Here is a 24,460-nt window from a genome sequence, read left to right on the forward strand (position 1 = left end):
GCAGACACACCTCCAGCTCACGCGCACCACGGCAAGCTCTCCGCAGGAACAGAGAGGCAGTCCCCGTTCAGGAACCCCTCAGTGACTTGCAACCTTCCGTCTGCTGTTCTCACCACTCCTGCCTCTCCCACGAGTGGCAGGGAAAGCAATCAGGCTGCCAGTGCACACCAAGAAATGCCTTCGTGGGGCTAGGAAGGGGTCTCGTGAAATCACTGCTCTGAACAAGTGGATGAGTAAGGACCTGTTGAGCCGTGGAATCTGGGGTGATGTCTGACGCAGACGACAAACCACAGCACCGCGTCAGACAAGAAGGGACATTCTTCTCTCCAGCAGATGGAGGACTGTTCCAGACTCATGATGAGGGACACCAGGAGCTTTGGGTGTCAGTTTGATCACTGGGAGAATTCACAGAAGAGCATGGAAATGATGGTGATTTTCTCCTAAGCTCCTGGCCTGGTTTCCCAGCAGAGAAGACACAGCAAAAGCAGGCTGAGGCTCTCCACTGCCGTCAGGTGACCGCAGGTTCCAGAGTTGCTGTGATGGGACCATCCTGAGAATTGTGCACGCTCGAGGCTTTGCTGGGTCTTGTTAAAATTGTTCCGGTTCCGTTTCCTGCAGCAGGTCTAACCCCTTCTCAGGTGTTCTTGGACAGCAAAAAAGACAAATTTACTGCTCTGTCTAGTGGTACCACGCCAGACCAGTAAACTCAGACGGCCTGTAGGAGAAGACCTACTCCTGGTAAGCAGAGAATGCTTCAATATTTTGTTCTGGCTTTACAAGAATGAGGTGGTGCTCTGAAGGTCCATCTTACATACTTTCCAAAGGAAGTGACTAAGTCGTGTCCTGGCAAGCTAGACCAGCTTTACCCTACATCCCCAGCACTCATTTCCACTTGTATCCCCTACTAGCTTACTAACTGTAAGGTGTTCCTGCTTTCAGCATGTCTAGATAGCTGATAAGTAGAAATTACGGAAAATGGTACTATCAGTTTTCAAGGGAAGATTCATTTTACCTGGGTGTAGGTGACCACTGCAACATATACTGTTCTTGAAACAGCAATGGGAAAGGTCTCTTTCACGTAAAAAAACAAATTAGGGATAAGGTGCTGTTAAAATTTTAAATTTGCATGTGCATACAGATGTAAACAAACTCTACCCTGGCTATAGCAACACTACAGTAAGGAAATAAACAAAAGACTGGTTTGGTTCTATAAATATATCTGTGAGCAAGCAGTATTACAGCAAAAACTACCAGTACAAAAAATTACAAATGAGTTGTATTTTTGCTTAACACACATCTCTTGCTCAACTATCTGTGCGCGCACACGCGCGCGCACACACACACACACACAGAGTTAATCAGTGCACAATTAAGAAGTTATAAATATCTAGGACATGTCTTAGCTGTAGCGAGATGAATTGAGTCAAGCAACCAATTTAAAATCAAATAGGAAACCTTGAGGTAATCGTTTCATTTTGTAGTTGTAATTTATTGTTTTCCAATTTGATTCTCGCTAATTTTATTATTTTTTGCTAACCAGGTTAATTTTACAACTGAGCACATTCAGGAATTGTATCTTGGGTTTTCTTGTTTGTTCGTTTTCCCTCCAGAAAACAATGAACGACATGTCCTGCTTAGTATTTTTTCCTCCCCTCTTGATTTGCACCATAGTGAGCAAAGGCAAAAAACAAGCAGAAAGGTAGCTTCTTTGTAGTCAAGGAAAAAAAAAAAAAAAAAAGATCTTCCTAACTATTCAAATCAACTACTGTACAGCTTTGTGACAGGTGAGTGTAAAAGTTGTATAAATATACAGCTATCTAATTTGGATCGATGTGTGTCTCCTCGTTTTATCAATACCTGGGAACTTCAAACATTGAGGCTTTTATTAGAGAATTTGAAGAATGCAGCTTTATTCAGCCATTCTTCTGATTGTTTTTCTGAACAAATGGCACGGATACATGACAGAAGTTTAAAATCTCCGTTACGGACAGCCTTGATTGCTCTTAGGGAAGTCTCTTGCTCCCGTAAGTATCTTTTCCACCACCAACTTGACGACAGCTGAGGAGCAAGAGAAAAATTCATCTCTAAAGAGTAAAACAAAAAACAAAAACCCTGTACTACTGAGAAAGGGACCCAGGTCTGGGCAAGTAGCAGAATGCTGGTCTGTTATGTTGAATAAAGTCCTTCCTAGACTAAACAGAGAATAAAAATACTTTTACTGCTTCCAGTACTCATGCTCAGACTATAAGCTAGTTTTGTATCAGTCAAAGAATTCACCTTGGAGAAATATGGACACAGAAGTCTAGCGTAAGCAGACAGAGTAATAAAAAAGGTCAAGAGCTAACTAACCTTGCGCCTTTACTATCATACACAAGCTCCTGTATGACACAAGTGAGAGATTCATACCTTGCTAAAACAAAATGTTTAGCACGAGAGGTTTGTAAGTACCATCAGCCCAGTAAATCTGAAAAATAGGTTTTATTTTTAAACCAGTGGTATTGTGACATCTTATCTGGCATAACCAATTACAGCAAAATTCATAGATAGAAACAATATAGCAGATCTCTTCTTTGAAGTGCATCCTCCTGTTCAGTTTCCAGGCAGCTGAACAGCATTGCACTGAAGGTAGGGAGTGCATGCCACATGGGCTCCCATTAGAGTACGGACTTCCCACTCACACACACGCGCATACGCACACATACACACACACGCACAATGTCTATATTTAAAAAAAAAATCTTTAGCAATATTTCCGCATGAAATCACACTGTAGCATCTACACATAAAATGGCTGATAAAAATAATCTTGCCGTAGGTTTACAGAGACTATCTACATTTTCATTTGAATTCCTGGACTGCTGGTCCAGCAGAAAGGGGAGGTTTTCTGTCTTGATTTTGTTGGTCTGGGGAAGAGTTCTATCCCAGAGCATGAAATAACTGCTCTCTCCATCTCACCCCAAACTTCTGTAGAGTATATGACCTGAAGAGATCACTGGAAAGTAGCCTAGGAAGAATCAATGGCTTTATCACTCATGTCCCATCCCTTTGTGCTGCCTCTTCAAACACAGGGTAAAAACACTAAAAATGGTTTCTCTCCATCCCATAAGTAACAAGGATACAAAATACTGCAAAAGCCTGTCTCCTCACATACACAGGTACATTGTCCACACAGGATGCCTGCAACAGATGAATGTCTAAAAATGCCTCCTCCCCAAGTCCTAAAATTGGGCTCCTGAGCTCCTCAGGTACAGTTCTAACAAACAAAAATGCTGAAAAAGTCTCCCTCCTGCCAGTCTCTAACTCTGGGCATTTGATTCATTCGGAGTCCTGTAAAACACAAAATATATGAACCATTATTGTATTCAAACATACTCCCTTTTCCCATTTCCTCAGGCAGAGATCAACCAGCTAAAAAGCAGCCAAGCAGCTCTTGTCCAAGAAGGTAAAAGAACCTCTAGTAAAATGTTAGTTTTATATACATACATATATATATGTGTGTATATATATGGATGGATGTATAGCTCTAGACAGTGAAAGAGAGATTGTGGTTTTACACATGCTTATTTCTTTCCTCTGGATTCCAACATTCTAAAAAAAATTCTTTTCAGGAAATAACTTAAATTCCAGCACAAGATGCTAGTTGTTTCTTTGAAGAACTTTTTTTTACACTTGATCTCACAAGAAAACTTCCATCCCAATTTCTCTTTCTCTGAAACCATAAGACCAGAACAAAGAAAAAGGTGCGTGTTTATATGCTGTATATTTTATCCTTTTCCCATCAGAGCCTTCAGAATGACAGGTATTTCACAACTGAGCTGCAGCACAAGAGGGAGGATGCTATGATTTCATGGCACTGGCTGAGGTACTCAGTAAAATAGCTCACTGATGATTTAACTGCCCCAGTGCCATCCTCAAAAAATAAAAACAGGAACCAAGTAGCTCTACATGCACATACAGCTATGACATGCAAAAACATCCCACCTCTTAAGGAACAAAATACACAAACTTGTGGCTAGCAAGAACCTTCTCCAGCCTCTCTTTCCTGGGAACTAATGCTGGGAAGCCTCAGAATGAAAGGAGGGGAAGAGGGAGAAATACAGGAATACCCAATCCAGGGAGAGACACTGTTGCCTTGGAAGGTTATGTCCTGATTACATAGTGTTCATGCCTGGCTATCTGGGAACCTCACCCTGAAAAACAGCAGGGTCAGATTTCCACTCCAGACTTCCTTTCCTCTCTTTCCCCATTAGTTTAAGGCACAAACATATTTACAATTTCTATCAAAACCTGCTCATGTTCCAAAGACGGTCATTAGAAGGCCTGTACATTCTGCTGTACACCATGCCAGGAAAATCTGGATGTAAATCAGCCACCTGGCATGGAACAAGGGCATACCTCAACTCCACCTTGAGTCCTGAAGAAAACGGAGGACTCTTACGTCTATAACCAACTTCTACTACTGTGAGGTTACTTAACTGTAGAGGAACTGGTAAAATGGCAATGATTGTGACCAAACTTTAATTTAGTCACCTTCCCCACCTTGCCCCAGCAGTGGTGCAAACTGGTTGACCACTGTCACTCTGGAAGGAGTCAAGAGCAGTCAGAACAGGTCTTCAGAGGCTAGTCCCAGGCTGTACACAGAATACAAGAGAGCATGCAGCATGTTTACATAGATTCAACTTTCTTCCCTCCCCCCACCCTCCCCAATTCAACACACACAAAACCCCTCCACCAAGGAGAATATTGTTGTGACGAGGCACTTGAATATTTGGAGAGTCCCTATGAAAAGGCCTTCCCCTCACAGTGAAGTGGGACAAACAGAAGAGAGCAGTTTCTCAGGACTCCATCTCCTCTTGGTCAAGCGGTGGTGGCACAAAGCTGATTACTTCATCATAAGTCAAGCCTGGTGGGAAAGGAGTGACAAAAACTTAAGACTGCATTAAAGATATACCTCATGTGAGAAGACCTGCAATAATCTTAAAGGTTCTTCCTAGCAATATTTCAAAAAGAAAAACATGCTTTAATTAAGAAAAAAAAAATGGATATACCACCTCAGAGACTAACATACATAATAAAAGATACTTCCAGAGCATTGAGGACACGTGAATAAGTTTGAAACTGTGTTACCTACATGTTTGGATGCTCATAATAATAATTAGTTACCACGGATTATGCTAATTACATACACACAATGTGATAGAGTCACTCAGTATGAGGACCTTAGAACCAACAGGATGCCCACAGCATTCTCATCAGCTTTTGTGCCTCTAACTCCCAAGGGTTAGTTGAACTGCAGCTTACAGCACGTGCCACAAAAGAATCAGGCTGACGCTCTCCCCTGTTCCCAAGACTCACTTTTCCATTCCTCAATCTCAAGTTCTCTGCTTTCAAAAGACTGGTCATAGGGGTCTGCCACTGGTTCATCATCTGGATCATGATACTGAGCAAAATAGGCATGAGCCAATGCTTCAGCTGCAGTAATTCGTTTGTCTGTATCCAGTACCAACATCTTCTCTAGCAAGTCCACAGCTGCAAAAGCCCCAAAACAGAAAAGAAAGGATTTTACAACAGTGAGCTGTGAGACATTTTACTCCGCAGTTAAGCTCATAAAAGCCCAATATATATGAGGAATCTATAGTTTTCAGGACCTGCCTCATCATCCACAATTTCTTCCTCTCATTTCCTATAGACTATACATACTTTCTACACTTTCAAAAGGGCACGTTTCTCTTTTCCAAACGCCATTTGCAGTCAAAACAAAACTCGAGAAAAGTCTTAGTATCCCAGGACATGCTAAGTTCACCTTCATTAACAATCTGTAAGACTCTTAATGCCAGGAAGAGCAAAAAATTTAAAATGCAAGCCTTACCTAGTGGATTGGCACCAATAAACACATTTTCAAAGTTCATTTTCGGCATATAAGACAAAGACTGAATGTAGTTTCTTGCCTGCAGAAATAAATATTCTGTTGAATTATAACACCACCCAGCCACCAAGACAGAGTACACTTCAATCATTCTGAAGCACTGGTTGCATACAGCCTGTCATCTTACTTTGCTTCCTCTTTACTTACTCTAAATACGTACTAAGCCCACCAGTGTTACCCTTTCTCGACCAGAGGCCATTCAAGATAGTGAAGGAAGAGTTCACATTACTCGAGGTTCATGCAAGACTGAAAACGCATATACGCAGACCAAAGACCAGCTGCAAGAGCTGACTGCCTTGGAGTCCCCAGTAAGGCTTGTGCAGTATTGCATCCTTATGGTAGCTGCTGGTAAGCCATATAACTGGCATCCACGCGATGCAAAACCAGCTCACATTCAGATTCTCCCATGTCTTAAAATCAGTGGTTGAGTATGCACTGTCCAAATGTCAAGCTTTCATTTAGTACAAAAATCTTGCTGAAGAGCAGATAGTTAATTCAATATCCACCCCATGCCACATGCGAGCATTTTGTTTAAAGAAGCAGTGAACACTAGAAGTGATGACCTGCACTGCAAACCCCCCCACATCTGCTCAGGTCTCACCTCATGGCTGGGCATCCTGTTAATGAGATATGCAGGGGGTGTTCCCGTCAGACGCATGATCTGCTGAAGCTGGTTAATATCTTAAGTGCCTAGTCAAGGGCTTTGTTAAAAACAGTGCAAAAAACCATTTCAAACAGAAAACAGCTGCATACAAAGCATCTCTTCTGCAAACTACAAGGCACAGACCAAACAGGCAGGGTCCACTAATCCTGTCAAACACCTGTGACAAGTTTAGCAATTGGACTAGTGAACACTTAAAACAATGGAGAATCACTGATCACTTGCTAACCGTGTCAGTACAGAAAGGAAGCATTTCTGTCTGCCACTAGTAGCATTAAACTACAACATGATCACTTCCACATTTCCCAACAGTTTAAGCCATCAGAGTAGAGATCTCCTTTGGCTGAAGCTAGTCCTCAAAAGTTTTCCTAGGCTGCTGCAGCTACATACAACCTAGGAAAATGAACAAAATTAAAAAAAAATCTTATCCTCTGCACTGGTTGCAAGATTCTCTTTTCTTTCTGCATAGAAAATTTTGAAGCTCCTTGTGGTGCAAAGTGAAATCAGCTCACAATTGGCGCCTCCTTCTAAACAGCCATGAATGCACTGATATGTGGGCAAGGTGACAGAAGGCAATAAATGCAAAATTAGCAAAACATTAGCATTGCATAAGACAGAGTTAACTGATGTCAATGAACAGGACAGAGAAAGTAAGAGCAACGAAAGTGATGCAGAAGAAAAACAAATATAGAACTCATTACAGTGACACACTAAGGCCCCTCAAATACTTCATAGTTTTGCTATCTTCGTATAACATAAAAACATAGCAGAAACAGTACCTCACTGCATTTTTTTTTAAATAGACTCTTGACTTGGACCTAAAGACTAATTCTTCTTTTCATTGCACTAGGCTAAAAGTAAAAAGGAAAAAAAAAAACACCCATACTTCAGTCTTACATATACAAACCAACCTTGTGTTTAACCTAGTTAACCTTTAAAGCTCGTGTCTCTCACTAATCCCCTGCACTTCAAATACCAGGCTACCCGTCATCAGGGTCCCATAGGGTCAGTTCACAGATGCCTTAAGGCACCTATTTAATTCAGTTCTACCATTCCAAGAGATATCCCAGGGCTTTTTAAAGTGGCATGGTACTTAGCAAGTTTACCAATTCGTCTGGCAATTCACGGCTACCCCAGTGTTTTGCACTTACTTATTTGCTCAGGCCCTGTTACATGACAAATTCTACAAGCTGCAGTACAAAACAATCTTCTAATCACTTTCCACTGCATTGATCATCTACTACTGAACAGAAACAGCAATGATAACTTGCTAAAGTACGTTGCTAGTTACCTCTAAGCAAGTTCATTGCTCGCTGTGCGCTGACTTGTTAATCTCTACCATTACAGCATCCCTTGGTCTGATTCCTATGCACTACGTTTTCAGAAACGGGTAAAGTCAAATGATGTTTAACGCTACCTTCGCAGAATTTCATAATTCAAGATTAAAATCAACTAACACAGAAAAGATGGTATGGCTGAAAATATGGCTCACCCTTTAAAAAGGAATCTACAGGCAGCTTTTTGCTGTTATCTTGATAAAAAGGCACCACACAGGAGTACCCTTTTAACGCATGGCACGATTGTTTATATACTTGGCAGACTCTATAGTGCGTACCCTGGAAATGGCTTCTGCAAAAGAGTGCCTAAAGGCATTTGGGATTTTACAGCACAAAACCAAAGATGGTGGCAGTAGCGTTTCAGAAAATAATCATACACGAACTCCCAAAAGGGGACTGTGTATGTTTAGAGGATGACACACTTGCTACTGTTAAAAGTTCCCCTCACCAGAAAGATCCTTAGGTAGGCAATCTGGAGAAGCAATAACTGAGACAAGTCTCAAGCTCTTAAGTGTGAACAACGCTTCCCCAGTAGCATCTGATCATACAATGTATTGTGAAGTAAAAACCCACAAACTGAAAGAAAAGAAAAAAAAACACAAAGCAGTAAAATGAGAATATGGAAGGAAGAAATCATACCATAGGCAAAGTTAAGAGGAATAAAGATCAGATAACACTCAGCATATGAACTCAAAGACATCCAGGAGCAAAGAATAACAAAGGAAGAAAAGAAATTCCAACACATACTACAGACAGACTACAGGAGGGCAACACACAAATCTGGGACTTCCAAAAGGGCAGATATTACAATCAAAGTGTAAACTCACAGACTCTGAGGAGATTTTCTTCAAAAGCTCAGGCCCTGGGGTTCCAACGAGTCTCAAAATGAGCTTCAACTGATCAATATCTAATGATGGACCATAAAGGAAAATGCTGGGACAAATCAAAATGAAAAGTGCAAAGTATCAGCCTATTAACGTTGAAAGTTAACGTCTGCCAAGGCCTCAACAAAAAACACTATTTTAAGCAAACTGTATTCATTCCTCTTATACAAAATTAAGTACTCCCTTATAACACAACTCTGTCTAGATCACACAGATTGAACGACTTGACTACAAATGTGCCACATGCATTGAACTGGTCACTGCATCCTTGACTATCATGGAGCAGAAGACAAAACTTTTGCCCCACTGGCAAAGGATCAGTTTGCATGCCCACCTCACCCTTTTAGACCCCACAACCAAAGTAGCAGCAGTTAGCAGTATTAAGTTGTATTAGTGACAGATGAGGTAAAGCAGAAGGCTAAAAAGTATAAGGCACTAATATTAAAAAGAAATTAAGGCCTTTTGTGAACACACTCTTAAGATAATTCAACCTCTTATTAAAACCTCAGCAAGTAAGAAAATGACTGGACCCTGCTCACCATCTACAGCTTTGCTATAGCATCTCTAAACCTGATCGGATGCACCTTTCTCACACCCAGATTAGCTGCTAGAGACAAAAGGGGCGATGTAGCCAGCAGAGGGTGCTCACTCTTACCAGCTCTCACCAGGGATGAGCAGGGCCAGGAAGGAAGGAGTACCTGGATTTTCCTTCTAGCACTACAGGCATGCAATTGAAGGTTTGGGGAGGGAAACAGAGGAGAAAGAATATGACCTCAGATTTAAAATCTCTATCTAGAAAGTTCCGGGGTCATAAAACCGCAGATACAAAGAATGTTTTATCCAGAACTCAGCTTCCCACCAGGCCACTTACTCATCTAAGCCTCCCTCTTTAAAAAGGTAGAAAAACCTAAATATTTGGGACACCTGACAAAACATAAACTTGGAAAAAAATCCATTAAAGAGAAGTTATACTTCTAACACTCAAGATAGTAAGAATATACAAGGTATCTTTTTAAAACCATTACAAGAATAATCTCCTCCTCCGAATTTTCCTCTACGCTGCCCTTCGAAACCCACTAGTGATTTTGGACTGCCTGTAACGTTCATGTTTGCCCTTAAAATTACATCAAACTAGTTACACATTTTCCTTTCAATAAGAATAGTCCACTTACTAGAAAATGTTTTTCTGGAATGAATGCCTTCCTGCTGTTTTAAGGTATAGTTACAATTCCTTGTTATAACATCTTTTAACTCAAATACTACCAAGAATTCTATACATGCTTCAAAAATTGTCTCATAGTGAAAGAATTCTATTTATGTAAAAAGCAATTTTGCGCCTATCAAGAGATTGCTTTTCAAGAACTTGTGCTTTTTAAAAAGCCTCAGAGTTCCACTAATACTGGCAAACTGTATATGTAGTAAAAACCAGTACTTTGCTAAAACTTATCTTTTAACATAAACCTTGGTCTACAATTTTACATCTAAAATGAATGAAAAAAACTGGAAACGGCACTTTTCAAGAACGCTTCAACTAAGTTCTCACTGTTCACATCTGAAGTTGCTCAGCCAATTCCCATCTACTTAAAACACTCAAAACAAGGCCAAATCCTCTGTATCTAGTTGGATTTAACTTAAATGGCTAACTCACAATTATCAGCACTTAAAATGAAATCAGTGTATTACTGGGGCAGGAGAATTAGCAGAGGGTGCTATATAAACCATAATCAGCTCATTTAATTTGGCTTTTCTTCAGTGCCATTTAAAACAGCCCTTGTACCTTTCACTCATTCTTGTGCATGAAGCAGTTGTGCAAGTTTAGGACTGCTGGCATGCCTCAGAAGTCACATGCCATACTTCAGTTTAAATATTTAAATTCTTTTAAAGGCATCTAAAAGTATGTGCATCAGGTGTGCCAACAATATTGTTGCTGTCAGCCCTCTTCTCAAGGGACAATATGCTATTGGAATACATTTGTGCAATATGCCTCAGTTCCCTCTCAGATAAACAAAAGAAAAGACAGAATGCACTGACATACGCATGCCCACACCCAACCACTGCATCTAGTTTTAGGCCTGCCGTCTATAAACGAATGCTGTAGTTCAGCAGGTTAACTACCCGGCCTACCAGTGTCCCTGGGAAATGAGCCATAAGCAATTAAGGACAGGAAACATGTTTAGTAAATACAAAGCAAAAGGAAAAAAGAAAAAAAAAAAAAAGCGTGCATGGAGAAGGAAAGCAGAGCATGCAAACTTCAAAAGCCATGACCACAGGTACCTCAAAGACTGACCAGTCTCAGTGATTCTAAAATTCAGAAAATAGTATTCCATCACCATCAGTAGTAGGCATTGCAAGAGTATAAGAGCTTATCCAGGCAAAGCAAAGTTTGAAGGCTGATGAAGCTGCCTCCACAAACAAGAATAAGATGCATCAGAAGAACGTGTAATTTCAAACTGGTTAGTTATGTTGAAATTCCCATCCTACTGAGTAGAAATAATAATAAAAGAAACATTCTTCACAGTTTAAACAGAATACAGTCAACTTAAAATGTACAGAAACTTGACTAAACTCATCATAACATTGATATAACGTACAAATAAAACTTTCATTTTAATACAACAAATTGTCACACTTAAAGTCAACTTCTCTACTTGTTTGGGTGAATCATTTGCATTACGAGAGCTGTAAGAAAATTAGGAATACACATTTTTAACACAAGCAAACTAATCTTGGCATAAGACAGGTATGATAATCAATACCAAAAGGAAAATCTCTAGCTATGTCTGACATTAAAAACCTGAAGGACTTTGATTTTCATTATCTAAACTTTTTGTCTCTGACCAAAAAATTAGCATTAGTGTCTTTCCCACAACCCTCTTCCCCAGCAGAGATTTTAACGATGCTAGAACTCCAACTTTCATCCAAATACTCCTCCCCCACCAGATTACCATTGGAACAATTCAAGTTAGTTCACATTCATTTACAGATTAAGCTAGAATTATTGTAATAATCCTGCATAGCTAACCCCATACAGATCAGTTTTCTTCTAACAGTATCCACAATTGTTGCTTTAAGTCACCGATAGCCATGGCCAGAATCTCTGCAAAATTAGATCCTTCAGACCTTAAAACTAAATTTGGCATTAGTTTATCATAGCACAATGATCACAAACACCAAAGATCACCCTCTCCACATACAGCTTTATTACTTACCAGAGTGAATTAACTGTACAGCTTGCCTGTACTGAACCCCACTACAAGTAATACATGTACCTCTAGGCCATGTAAGGAAATATCTGATGGACTGTAAATAATATCACACAACTGCTAAATCCTTGTTGAAAGAGACCAATATTTGGATCAGAGAGCCATCTAGAGAAGAGGATGATTGTCCTGAGCACGCTGAAAAAGCATTGCCTATTCATTAATGTTGGAAAAATTAAGCTATGGAGTTGAGAAGATTGACGTCTTGAGACCAGAAAGTAACAAGAACATCGCTTTTTCAGTCGATGGAGGAGAGCAGTTTCCAGCTTTCAAAACATCCAGAACACATGGCCGCGTTGCCTCAAATTGCAATGTTAATCCCCCAGAACTGCACTGGATTTGGACATACTATGTCCTCAGCTACTAGAAGCATGATACATATTCTTGAGATTTAAGCATGCTAATACTAATCCCAAAGCCAGCAAACCAGCAAATGTATGGTGACACTGCAGGAGGAACACAGCTTGTTGATTAGGCCTCAGCAAATCTGCAGGCACAAAGAAACTGCTGAGAGCCCTGAAGTACCCAACAGAATCCATACCTGGAAAATCCCAAAACTCTCTCAAAGGAAGGTTTAAATAAAGATTTCAAAGAACTTTCCAAGACAGAGAGAAGCTAGAATCATTATCTTACTTCTACTTGCTGTCTTTAGATGTCAGCAAGCAGAGAGTGAGAGCCAGTAGCTCGGTGCCTTTCTGGATCCTTGGATATGTGCTACATGCACAAACAAGATACGTAGCCACAAACATTGCTTCCCTTACAATTCTAACCTCATGATCAAACAGCATATGTATTACTTAAAGTTTGCTTGTGTGATTCCCCGCTTTAAGAACTATAGTACCAAAAGGCCTCTTCACCCTGGGAAGGAGCTGGGCCTTATTCTTCTTAAAATATAATCTAGTACTGATACCAAAAAGAAAAAGCATCTAATGGGATTCAAAAGTGTTGCTACCATTTGCGAAAGAAACTGAGTATTTAAAGTAAAGACTTGCAAGCACCTTCAGGGAGATATAAATTTAATAAAGTATCTTAGTATGACAAAGCAAATAATTTAGATCTCTAAAGCAAAATTTATTTTGCACAGTGGCTATTTTTTTTGCTATAATTCACAGCTAAAAAAAAGTTGGAGAAGAAAATCTTCAGGTTTGGAAGACAGCAGTTTAGTTCAATTCATAAAGAATACATTGTGAAGATTAAAATATTTTCTAATGGGATTTGCATTTACAAGCATCAAGCTTTAAAGTCTAAAACGTCACTGGTAACCAGGGTCCAATAGCATCCACAGCTTAAAAACTTTTGCTAGAACATCAATTCTTGATTTCTCACTTTTTCTTGAAACAAACAAAACATCCATCCAAGCCAAATTATCCATGCTAAATCAGCTGATAGAAATAAGGCAACTTTTTACAGCTTCTAAGCCACTTTCATGTTAATTCTGCTTCTGTCCCTGACAACAGAAAAATACAGCAAAGATGACTAAACAGTAGAGTACAGCTAGTTCAACAAATTTAGAGAGATGACATATGAGAGATTATGAGATAGAGACAGGCAGAAAAAGAGGAAAAAAGGATAAAGTTAAAGCACATTGAAAGAAGAGATGAAACAAAGTGTCAAAACTGGAGTGAAAGCCTGCTTCACGCCCCTGTCCCCCTACCCCTAAAGAGTTCTGGAACCTGGATGCTTTCCAAAAGTAACATAGTACGCAGAAGACTAACGCTTCCAACGCTAGTTTTTCTTTTAAACAAATGCTAATATACTTCAATTATCTTATTAATGTATTGGTATTTACTGATAAAGTTATTAAAATAAATAAATTGTGGTTGAAAGAACACTTTAGAACAAAATTTTGGTAAAAGGCGGGCCAATAACATCATCTCTGGCAAATAAAGCCCAGTTTTTAGGCAACGAAAAGTTTTGGCAGAAGTGAATTACTACTATATATTATATGGCTGAACAAACTAAACTTTCAGTGTAAAAATTTGCATCAAGTCTTCGTTCAAATTTCCTGGGGAAAATACGCCCAACTCTTACAAACAAAATCATTCTCCCTCATTGATTTGCCAGAATGTCCTAGCCAGTCCACTTTGGTGCCACAAAAACAATTTTGAAAAAGATGTTATACAAGCTTGATTTTTCACATCAGTACAAACATGCAGTGAAAGAAGGAACACAATCTATTTATACTCAGGCATGGAAATGGAACCTAAACAATTCAGAAGAATTTGGAATGAAATCCTCAGCACTAAAGAATCTGCAAATTTACTGCTTTCACAACATACCACCAGGATACAGAAGAGAGGCCATCCCTTCCCAGGAGGGATGCTTCACATTTGCTAGAAGCCTGAAGCACGAGAGAATTCACAGAAGACTACTTCGTGCAGTTATCTTCCACAAACCCAAAGAGCAATGAATTTAAATAAACTTAAAGGAAAGTAATTCCCAGAAACAAACAACACATGAGTAATTCTAGTGATGCTAAAAGACAATAAAAAGAGCTCCGCCTCCTCGCACACTGTAAAGATTTCATGTGCAGCGAATCAAGAACTCACCTCACCATACTGTGAGAAAAGCAGCCATTAATTAAAAAACAACACCACCACCACACAGAACCTGTTTCCTTGTGAAGCATGTGAAAGTTAAGATCTCTAACTTACATTTCAAGAAAACATATTACTTTTAAAGGATACGGTCTGTACCAGGGAACAACGTTCTTCCAGTCAACAGTTCAGCCATAATGCAGCCCACTGACCAAATATCAACTGAACAAAATAAAATAAAGAAAAAAAATGTAATGCAGAAAAATAAAGTCTCAATAGAATCACCTTATTCAACAAGTACGAACAACTTTGTTTCAACACTGTAAGACTATTGAAGTATAATCTGAGACACCTTGCAAGCTAACTGATACCGTTTGATAACCACTTAGCATCTAAGACTTGTCCAAATAACATAATAATACCGGATTAGGTAAATTGCCCTTCCTGAGCATAACATGCATCGGACACCAAAGAGCTAGGGAGGAGTCTACAAAATGGAAGAAGAAACCATCTGTTCAAGACAGCTCTGAGGAATAAACTTCAATATGGTCTTACATAAGTTCTACCCAAACAACCACTAACTCCTGTATAACAGATGAAAGAAGAGTCCATATACATGTAAGAGGAAAAGAGAAAAGAAGAAAAAGCAGTAAGATAATGAAAATAATGTGCTACGCTAATTTCATGATTCCTATGTAGATAGTCTTGTACTAGAATAACTATTCCCGTAGTTTTTCTTCTTCTCTGTACCTGATCTGAAAGTATTTTAGGGGAGAGAGGGGGTTGCTGAGATGCTACCGGAAACTGGGGGGGGGAAAGATATAGCTGGGAAGAGGTAGCTAAGAAGAGATGAAGGGAAGGGAACTTGATATGCATTCTCAGCATTTCTCCATCCCATAATCCCAGACAATTTGCAGTGTATTCCCAGTCACTTCCTCAAAATACACCTTTTCCCTCATCCAGATTACATTCTATTTAAAAAGAATGTACTTTAAAAAGCACTGTGCTAGGAAAAACAAGGAGTAAGTACTGATGATATTTTACTGATTGCTATTTCAAAGAAAGTTTAAAGAAGTCTTGTGAATGCTATTACAATGATTCATAACTTATGTCTATTAGACCGTGGACAAAATACATAATTCTAAACCTTCCTTCTTTTAAGCATCCTTACTGAAGTGTAATTACTGTAACTGCCAATTTATGCAATCAAAAGCAAAGGAACACATTCATAGGATAACCTCTTTTGACTTTAACTAGTACAAAGCTTTTCAGTTCCTGAATTTAGTTAAAGGTATTACCTGTCTGGTTATAATGCATCCAGTTCAGCATGATCTCAGGAGCCCTGTACCACCTGGTAGCCACATATCCAGTCATCTCATCATCTGTATGTCGGGCCAGGCCAAAATCTAGTATCTATAGAATAGAAAGACATCCGTCAACTGCTGCAGTGGAACAACGCAAACTAGTTAGAGCAAATAACTAGGCAATTCTTGGACTGGGTGGAGGAGAAGCAGTGCAACTGCAAAAGCAGATTATGAAACTACATTTCATAACCTGCTAAATGACACTAGCCTAGAAAAACACAGCACCCAACCATCAGAGTTGCATCTGAACACCTTGCCTCCAAAAGAATTAAACCCAAACTAAATCTGATAAGTCTTTACTTTCATGATGATTCATTAAATACACCAACATATACGGGAAAAAAAAAGAATTCTGCATAAACATCCTTACAGCCTTTTACAGCTGGGAAAGACATGATTAATTTGCGGCACCAAAGTATTTCCATAATCAATTATTTTGTCCCTTTAATTCCAAGGGACATCCACAAGGCATTCACTCAAACCACAGTCAAACCAGTCACGCTGTCGTTAGATTACCTTCAGCTCACAGTCTTCGTTTACAGCTAGGTTACTAGGTTTTAAATCCTAAAAATTAAACAACATCAGCATTAACAGCAGAACATACGCCACTGCACAAGTCTAAGTAGAGTGTAAATTCAAACAGAAAATAGATTCTAATCGGCTGTCAAGATCAACCTCCATCCTTGAGAAAATAATTTTGTCCCAGAGCCAGCTCTCTCTTCTACAGTCCTCAGAGGTGTCATACATAAGCAAAAATACATTAATGGCTTATCGTAACACTGCTGCTGCAGATACATATTATACAACTAGAGAACCTATTTACAAAGATACAAGCGAAACAGAGGTAGGAACAGAAACTAAGGATCTTGACAACCACTTCCTATCTCTAATCATTTGACTGTTTCTCTGCAATAATTCTCAGCAAAATTCTTCTCAATTCTGTAGTTGTTACATGGTAAGGTTCAGTGCTACATTCTTTAAACACATCGGTTCAGTACAGGAAGTAATCTTAGGATAAATACTCACTCTGTGTATTATGTCAGCTGAATGGATGTACTGTAAGGCAAAATGACAGATTTTACAGAAGAGCACAAGTAGCCTTCTTCTCATTTCCTCACTAGACAATACTGCCCGACCCCATCCCACACAATTCAAATAGCGTAGTTTGTTTGCAGAGGGAACCAAGTATAGCATATGTCTGTGGGTTTCAAGCACGTAGGTGCTTCAGTCTCTCCTTAGGAGCACCCAGGAGCACTACTACCAAGAGTGGCATGACAGAAGTAGAAGAGAATGAAGAAATAGAAGATGCACAGAGTAGATTAAAGGACAGCATAATTCATAATTTCCCAGACTTTGTCCCCAGGAAGGTATAGGACTACCTTCTTCACTTTTACATAGCTTTACTGATACAGAGCTCCAATGAAGTATGACAAGAAAGAGCAGTAAGAAAAGATTATCCTATGACACATTAGGAAAATCAACAGAAGCTCCACTATGTACTCATACAAACCTCTGAGGACATAATGTTTATCAAGAACTTTGACTTGCCATTGACGAGCTATTAACATTCAGGTAGGACAGATGCAAGTACCTTCAACCCCCGAAGAATCTGATATATGAGGAACTGCACATGATCATCTGTGAGTTTCTGGCATTTCACAATGTTATTCAAATCTGCTCCCATAAGGTGCGTCACCAAGTACCTATGAACAAAAGAAAACACATAGGCTATAAAGCAATCTCTTCAACGGGATTAGGATGAACACTCCTTATGACCCTCCAATGGCAGGGCTGGCTGTCCCAAAGCACAGAGTTGAACGAAATACAGTTCACGGCACATTAAATAACATGGCAGATTAGTACCCTGATTCCTACAGCACTGGTGAATAAAACGCAAGTGAACAAGTTTGAAGGGTCCAATAGTTTAGGATCTCCTACTATCTTTTGTGCTAGCTTTCAGAACTGTTCGAGAATAACAGCAGATAAACTGAAGGTGGCAAATATTCCTATAATAGTTTGGGAGATATAAAGAAGATACAAAAGGTGCCTTTTTTCCAGTCGTCAGAGAAGTTACCTACACATCATTGAATTCTTCTAGTGACTTGGCAGGTGTGAACACATCCAATAAACCAATCACCTAGAAAAGAAAACAAAGTGAGAAAGTTCTGCAGTACATTCATAGTACAGTATGATACAGTTAACAGGATCCTTAATGAAATAGAAACTACTCATCCCAATAGAGGTCTCAGCTACATTAATCATTTGGGTGAAGAAAATGTAGTAGTTAAACAAGATCAGGAACAAAGGTTGAGCTTTTGTGTAAAAAATATTATGGTTACAATATACAGCTGTCTTCTCACACATTTAAAGCATCAAAAAGGAGGCATTACCAATCAATGCAACAAAAGGCAGGCGTAAACACTGGTTTACAATGTCTTATTTCAAAGCCAACTACAATTTGCCCAGACAAACCATAGACTGAAAGCAGTTTGCTTCCTACTCAGCTCTCAGTTACACTGTTGATTAGATGGTAAACTCAGAATAGGGAGATGATGTCATTTATTTCATTTGTACTGAGTAATGCCTAGAAAAATTCAAGGATACAAGCAATGAATAATAATGACTATACTAGAAAGCAAGTCAGGAGAACAAGGAAGTGCACTGAGGACCCAATTTGCAGGAACAGCTGACAGCTTCACACCCTCACTTGTATTTTCTGCCCTAAGAGCATCTACTCCACCTTTCATTTAACAGTGAAGCTGTTTTAACAACAGCAGCAGCAGCAACAACAAAGAGTAAAAAGGTATGAATGTGTCACTTTGGAAAAGAAGAACCATATCTTATTATCTTCTAGGTCGTTTACAGCATTAAAAAAAAAAGATGTGGTGGATTAAGATTGTTTTAATTCACTAGGATGTGCTTTTAAATCTTATTTTCCTTCCCTTAATGGCAAATAATATTTTATATTAGGAATATACGAGATAAAGGGAGAGGTTCTCTTCACCCACCTCCAAAGAACCCCCCCTTCCCATTTTAAGTCAGCATCTCACTTGACTCAGATACACATTGCTTTGCTACCAAGCACATTTCTGCAACTCCAGTAATGGTTCAAATGTGAATATGAAACTAACAGTTGTATTCCTTTGTTTTCTGTTGGCACCATCCTTTCCCCCCCCCCCACCATCCTTTATGCTTGTCAAGGATGTCAAAATTGTTAACTTTAAGTAGATAATGGAGGACAAAAGTTCTGAGGAGCCTAGACTATGTTTCTTGAAAAAAGAGCAAATAGGGTAGGAAGTAAAAGCCTCTATCTAATCTTATCTACATTGTATATTACAGATTACATGTTTATGGAGGAAACTGAAAAGAGAAACCACTTTCCTGTCTCTCTTCATACATATCACAGTAGCTTCATTTCTAGACAGGCATTTTCTTCAAACTGCAACATTTGCATCCATCTAGTATAGTAAATTCTCAGAGTTTGCCTCCAGTGGACTCTTCCATATTAGAATTTAGTTACAGAAAAAAATCAAAGTTATCCACCTAGTTTATTATGGAAAGAAAAAAAAAATTGACTTTGCTATCCAGACATCAGCTTTTTCTTTTAGCACTTTTATCTTGCTATGCTGCTATATCTTTCATCAAAGAAGTTTCACAAACACTTAAATATGGCTATTCTGCAGCGTGTCACTGACTCAATTCTAAGGAACTGTGGTCATCACTAGATTCAGAACCTAACTGCTACCCTTTTGCTTCTCCTCGCAGCATTTAGGTTGTCACAAAGCTTATTAACTTCATATGGCACCAAAGCCAAGTTTCCTTTCACACCTGCCCAGTGGTGTGCTTACAAGCACAATAAGGCCTCCTGAACTTGAAAATACAATGCAGACACACTTGAGTGCTCTGCAGGTCCATTTATTTTCTCCAGACCAACGTGACCAATCTAGATACGGGATATAGAAAACTATCCTGTACTGGAGCTCTTCAAAAATTTGCTAGTGTTCTGTGCCACCTAAAATCAAGTTTTTTGCTCCCAAACCCACACCTGAACTGGTCAATACGCTAGCATTAATAAGCCTGCCTGAACTGGCTCTAAACATCTCTGCATCTGCAGCATTTTTACATTGCAACCAAGATAAACTTCCCACAGATAGGGGGCAATATGATGAACCGATAATAAATACTTCTATATATAAGCAACATAACATCCTTTTATTCCTCATTCTCAAAGCTATGTAGCATCCTGGCAATACTACAGCAAAAATATTAATGAATGCCAGACATAAACTGTTGAAGCACTAGTAACAGTCTAATTTCCACTGCTTAATCCTATCAGCTTAGAGGAAAAAGACTAACACTCTGCAATTTTTTTTTTTAAACACGCATTCAAAGCTCTCTCCTACAACTATTTGGAGAACATCCCAGCTATTAGAGAAGGCTCAGAAAAAAATCAAGGGGATGGATACTAAGCAAGATCAAATACTACCTCAACTGTTAAGACAGACAACGGTATCAAATGCAGGTCCTTCCGCATCCAGGCACTGAGGAAGTGTTGTTGAGAAGCGTTTCACATGGTACAAATATGCATCAAAAGTTCCAGTTATGTTAGCTACACTAAAACTGCCAAGAAGACTTAAGGGATACCAATTGCCGACTGAGGTGGTTAGAAGCCACAACACACAATAGTCTCTACCACAAAAGAAGGAATTCTGAACAGACCATCCAAGGAGAACCTTACAATGAAATTAGGCTTGTTTTTTGCACTAGATAAAGATACTAGGCTTGCTCGGCCCACTTCCAAAACAGTACTTCCTTTCTGCTAAGTTGTAGTTCACTTGGAGAAAAGTCAAGATCCTTCCTCTTGACTCTGTCAGTTCTACAGAGGATAGGTTATGCGACTTTTTGCTCCACTGAAACAGCAGGCAATATAAATATGCTGATATCTTAATGCCACAAATATACAGAATTCTTTCAACTGTTTTCTACACCAAATGGAGGTTACACTGAAAAATGATTAGACATTATATAATATAGCTCTACATAATGTTTGCCAGATTGTCCTATTTTATTTTCTTTTTGTTGATTTAAACGGGTGGCTTGTAAGAAAGGACATCTGAACTTTTTCCCCCCTCCCTCCCCATTTTATCCACAGGAATCTAGAGAATATCTACTCCACGCCCTTCCAACATAAGGCAAGCCAAAACAAACAAATATGAAAAAACCCTTCAGAATACACTACTAAAGTCAACTTTGAGCTTTTTTTTTTTTTTAATAAATTCTTAGTGTCACAAAAACTACAGCTTGCTACAACAAGAGAACAGGAGAATGGAAGCGCATCACCCGTGTCCTAAATTCTTAAGACAGCAAGAATTTGCTAGACAGCAATTGCCAGATGATTCTAGGAAATATTAGACTTTTTAACATAAAATCGGTTATGTTCTACTTTTTATCTGCATGTTTTACTTCAAATCATAATCCCTCTCACCACTACAAGATTCGTATTTGGTATTAGAAAAACCTGTACAACAAGACCCTTAAACGCAATCATGCTGAATATTCAGGCTGATGCTCACTGGATGGTCCAACTTTAATCCAAGTTTTCATAGTATCTCCTTCAACTTACATTTTCATGTTTCATATGCTTAAGTAGTCGTAGTTCTCGGTAGGTCCTTTTGGCATGGATGATAGACTGAAATGGTCGGGACAGCTTCTTCACAGCCACACGCAACCCAGTTTTTGTGTCAAAGGCAGAACTACAATTAAAAATTAATCAAATTACCAAAATTTCAAGTATCTGGAGACTGAGCTACAATCAACTATTTCCCATTTCTCCACTGAAAACCATTTATAAGCACCCTGGTCCACAATCCCCAACCTTGCTCCCCCATAATACCCACACATTTACTCAATTATTGGTTTATACAGAAAATGTTTAGAAGATGAGAAGTCTTGTTCACACAGTAAAGGGGAATAAGTAGGTCTAAAAAGAAATTTTACAGAAAAGAAATGTTTGTGCTTTTTCTATCTGAAGTATAGCTATGCTCTTAAACAGAAATAGGTAAAAAAAAAAAAAAAGAAAAAAAAAACTATGGAGAGGAAAAAGTACTTGTAAACATTATCTGTGTTCCTCAGTATATTTCCATATACCATACTTCATCATAAAACAATTTGCTATGCTCAAGACACTATCTTTTATGGTTTAAGTCCATATAAAAATCCCAAACCTGCTCCTAATATAATCAACCATGATCGTTATTAATCTCAGTTGAAGCAGAAATCAAACCTCTTACTTAAATTACATTTAAACCTAAATCTCCTGTTATATAAAAAAAAAAAGCACATGAATAAACAACGTATAGCCGTACGATACCAGCACGTTCCTTTAGCAGAAACTCTGTACATCAAAACGTTTCTTCTCAAAACCCATGAAGACTAACTCAATTCTACTGAAGAATTTTTTTAAAATATGATTCTTGCACTGTAAAAATAATCTTTTGAAATAAATAGGTCTTTATGCAATTTATTGATTTATAGTAATCAGGAGAAAATCCTGACACTCTTGAAACAACAGTAAGTTTGATACACGAAGAACACCACTATGTTAAACTTATAACTCTGTACACCAGTCTTCCAGAGCTTAGGACTTACATTTGAGGAACTAAAGTAGGTGCTTAGCTGTGAACTAAATTACTCCTCTTTCTTGTCTCCTTTGATGTTCTTACCTAAAACTAGCTCTGGTTTGTCAAAAAGGAAGGAGGAAGAGAAGCAGATGTGAAATCAAGGTTACGCTTGATGCATGATAACAAACAAGGGGAAAGTATGAAAGGAGAAAGTCAGAGAGAGACAACATTTGTTCGTTTTCCTGCTGCATTTTGATTCAAGTCAGACTCTTGATTCCATTTAAAAGTAAGTATGCATTAGTTCCTGATAAACATAAATATAAGGCTTTTCTTTACACTTAATAAACATAAAGCGTGAGGCAGCTCCAGTAATAGGAAGTCCAACACCCAACACAGAGGGAAAAACTGTAGTCATAGAAAATTGTATATACAAATATATTTGCTATTGTATAAATTGTATATACAAATAAATTTACAGTTGCCATTTATTTTTAAAGCAACTAACTGGACTTCACTTGCAACAGGCACCTCACCCAAAAGTTGTACAATTTCCAAGAAATTTTCTTTATGAGATTTATGAGAAATAGGAGAACTAGAAAACAAAATACAAACTTATTTCTACAAGCAATGATCCTTCTAGGTTCTGCAAGAGGATGGAAAAACCTGCTGTGCAGCAATGATGGAAGAAGAGTATCTCTTCCTGTATGAGTGGCATCAGCATACACATTGCTGAAAGAGCTCTCTGGAAGAGAGATGAAAGTACAGCTAGAAAGGAGATCACAGGAGCATCAAACGGCCACAGTTGAGTAAGTGAAACCACATCACACTGTCGCAAAGAATGTATGAAATCTACTATTTTCTTCTTTATGTGAGTTACCTTCTAGGCCTCACTCAACCTGGACAGACAAAATAAGCCAGTAAGCATTCATGTTTTAGTCTTGATTTCAAATTATCTCATCAAGTTTTCACACACTACTACAATATATCTCTCTTTAAGCTGCAAACACTGCAGGAAACATAGAATACTGATTTTTTTTAAGCTTCATGTACACTGTTTTGCAATATACAAACACATCTAATTGAAGGTCTAATTGTACGGCAATATTTTAACAATACTCAAGGTGTTTTCTATGACTTGATTTAAAAATAAGATTAGTCATCATAATTCAACCCAGACTGCTGTGAATTAGTCATGAATCTTTACCAGACTTCAACCGTTTCAGCTGCAAAAGGCAGCATATACTAGTATCTCTTTCATCTTGAGAAGAAGGGGGATCCCCTGCACATTAACAACCTTCACAGCTGCCATCACTGTAATCAGATTTCCCTCTCCATTTCCACAAGATTCTCTTTAGATATTAAAACAAAAAAAAAAAAGGGCATAATGCAAACTATTTGAGAACCCACTGGAAATCAATTTCACCTCATTTTAATGATATTTTGGGGTCATATCAAGTCAATCTGTAGTAACAGAATTACAATCAGAACAACTGAGAAACTCATCCCTAGAAATTAGCAAAATCTCCCTCATAGCTAAAAAGTATATTTCATGGAAAACGTTCACCTTTACTTGACAAATAGCCTTCTTAAATGATCCACAATTGTCTCAATTCTTCATGCTTCACTGGCTAATAACGAAGAACACAGGATTTTCCTTTTTTACCATCAAAACAAAACAAAAAAAAAAGCCCAGGAGTAATACTCATTGAAGTTATATTAAGCAGGAAGACAATAATTTCAAAGACTACTATTAGGTCAGCCCATTTGTCTTAGAAGCACTTTTCCTTTAGAGTCCCACAGGCACATATTTGCTTTCACAAAGTTTGAACGTGGATAAACCAAATACATAGACCACATCCAGAAGAGTCTAC

At 38.6% G+C, this 24,460-nt stretch overlaps 1 protein-coding gene across 3 annotated transcripts in view; it reads right to left on the bottom strand.

The window, feature by feature from the left end:
• Nucleotides 1-2,459: 2,459 nt before the first annotated feature.
• MAPK14 (mitogen-activated protein kinase 14) overlaps nucleotides 2,460-24,460 on the bottom strand; it is a 28,289-nt gene continuing 6,288 nt past the window's right edge. The window contains exons 2-12 of one of the 3 annotated variants that reach the window (XM_068918645.1): nucleotides 21,593-21,722; nucleotides 18,048-18,106; nucleotides 17,561-17,672; nucleotides 16,996-17,025; nucleotides 16,486-16,533; nucleotides 15,904-16,018; nucleotides 14,756-14,827; nucleotides 6,528-6,607; nucleotides 5,870-5,948; nucleotides 5,356-5,529; nucleotides 2,460-4,903 (exon numbers count right to left, since the gene is read on the bottom strand). In XM_068918645.1, coding sequence (XP_068774746.1) covers nucleotides 4,836-4,903; nucleotides 5,356-5,529; nucleotides 5,870-5,948; nucleotides 6,528-6,607; nucleotides 14,756-14,827; nucleotides 15,904-16,018; nucleotides 16,486-16,533; nucleotides 16,996-17,025; nucleotides 17,561-17,672; nucleotides 18,048-18,106; nucleotides 21,593-21,722 — 967 coding nt within the window. In that variant the 3' untranslated portion in view covers nucleotides 2,460-4,835. Of the gene's footprint in view, nucleotides 4,904-5,355; nucleotides 5,530-5,869; nucleotides 5,949-6,527; nucleotides 6,608-8,751; nucleotides 8,832-14,755; nucleotides 14,828-15,903; nucleotides 16,019-16,485; nucleotides 16,534-16,995; nucleotides 17,026-17,560; nucleotides 17,673-18,047; nucleotides 18,107-21,592; nucleotides 21,723-24,460 lie in introns of all 3 variants that reach the window. The other 2 variants (XM_068918644.1, XM_068918646.1) reach the window with 2 other exon arrangements.

The sequence above is a fragment of the Struthio camelus genome, chromosome 24 (assembly GCF_040807025.1).
Source record: "Struthio camelus isolate bStrCam1 chromosome 24, bStrCam1.hap1, whole genome shotgun sequence".
NCBI classification, from domain to species: Eukaryota; Metazoa; Chordata; class Aves; order Struthioniformes; family Struthionidae; genus Struthio; species Struthio camelus.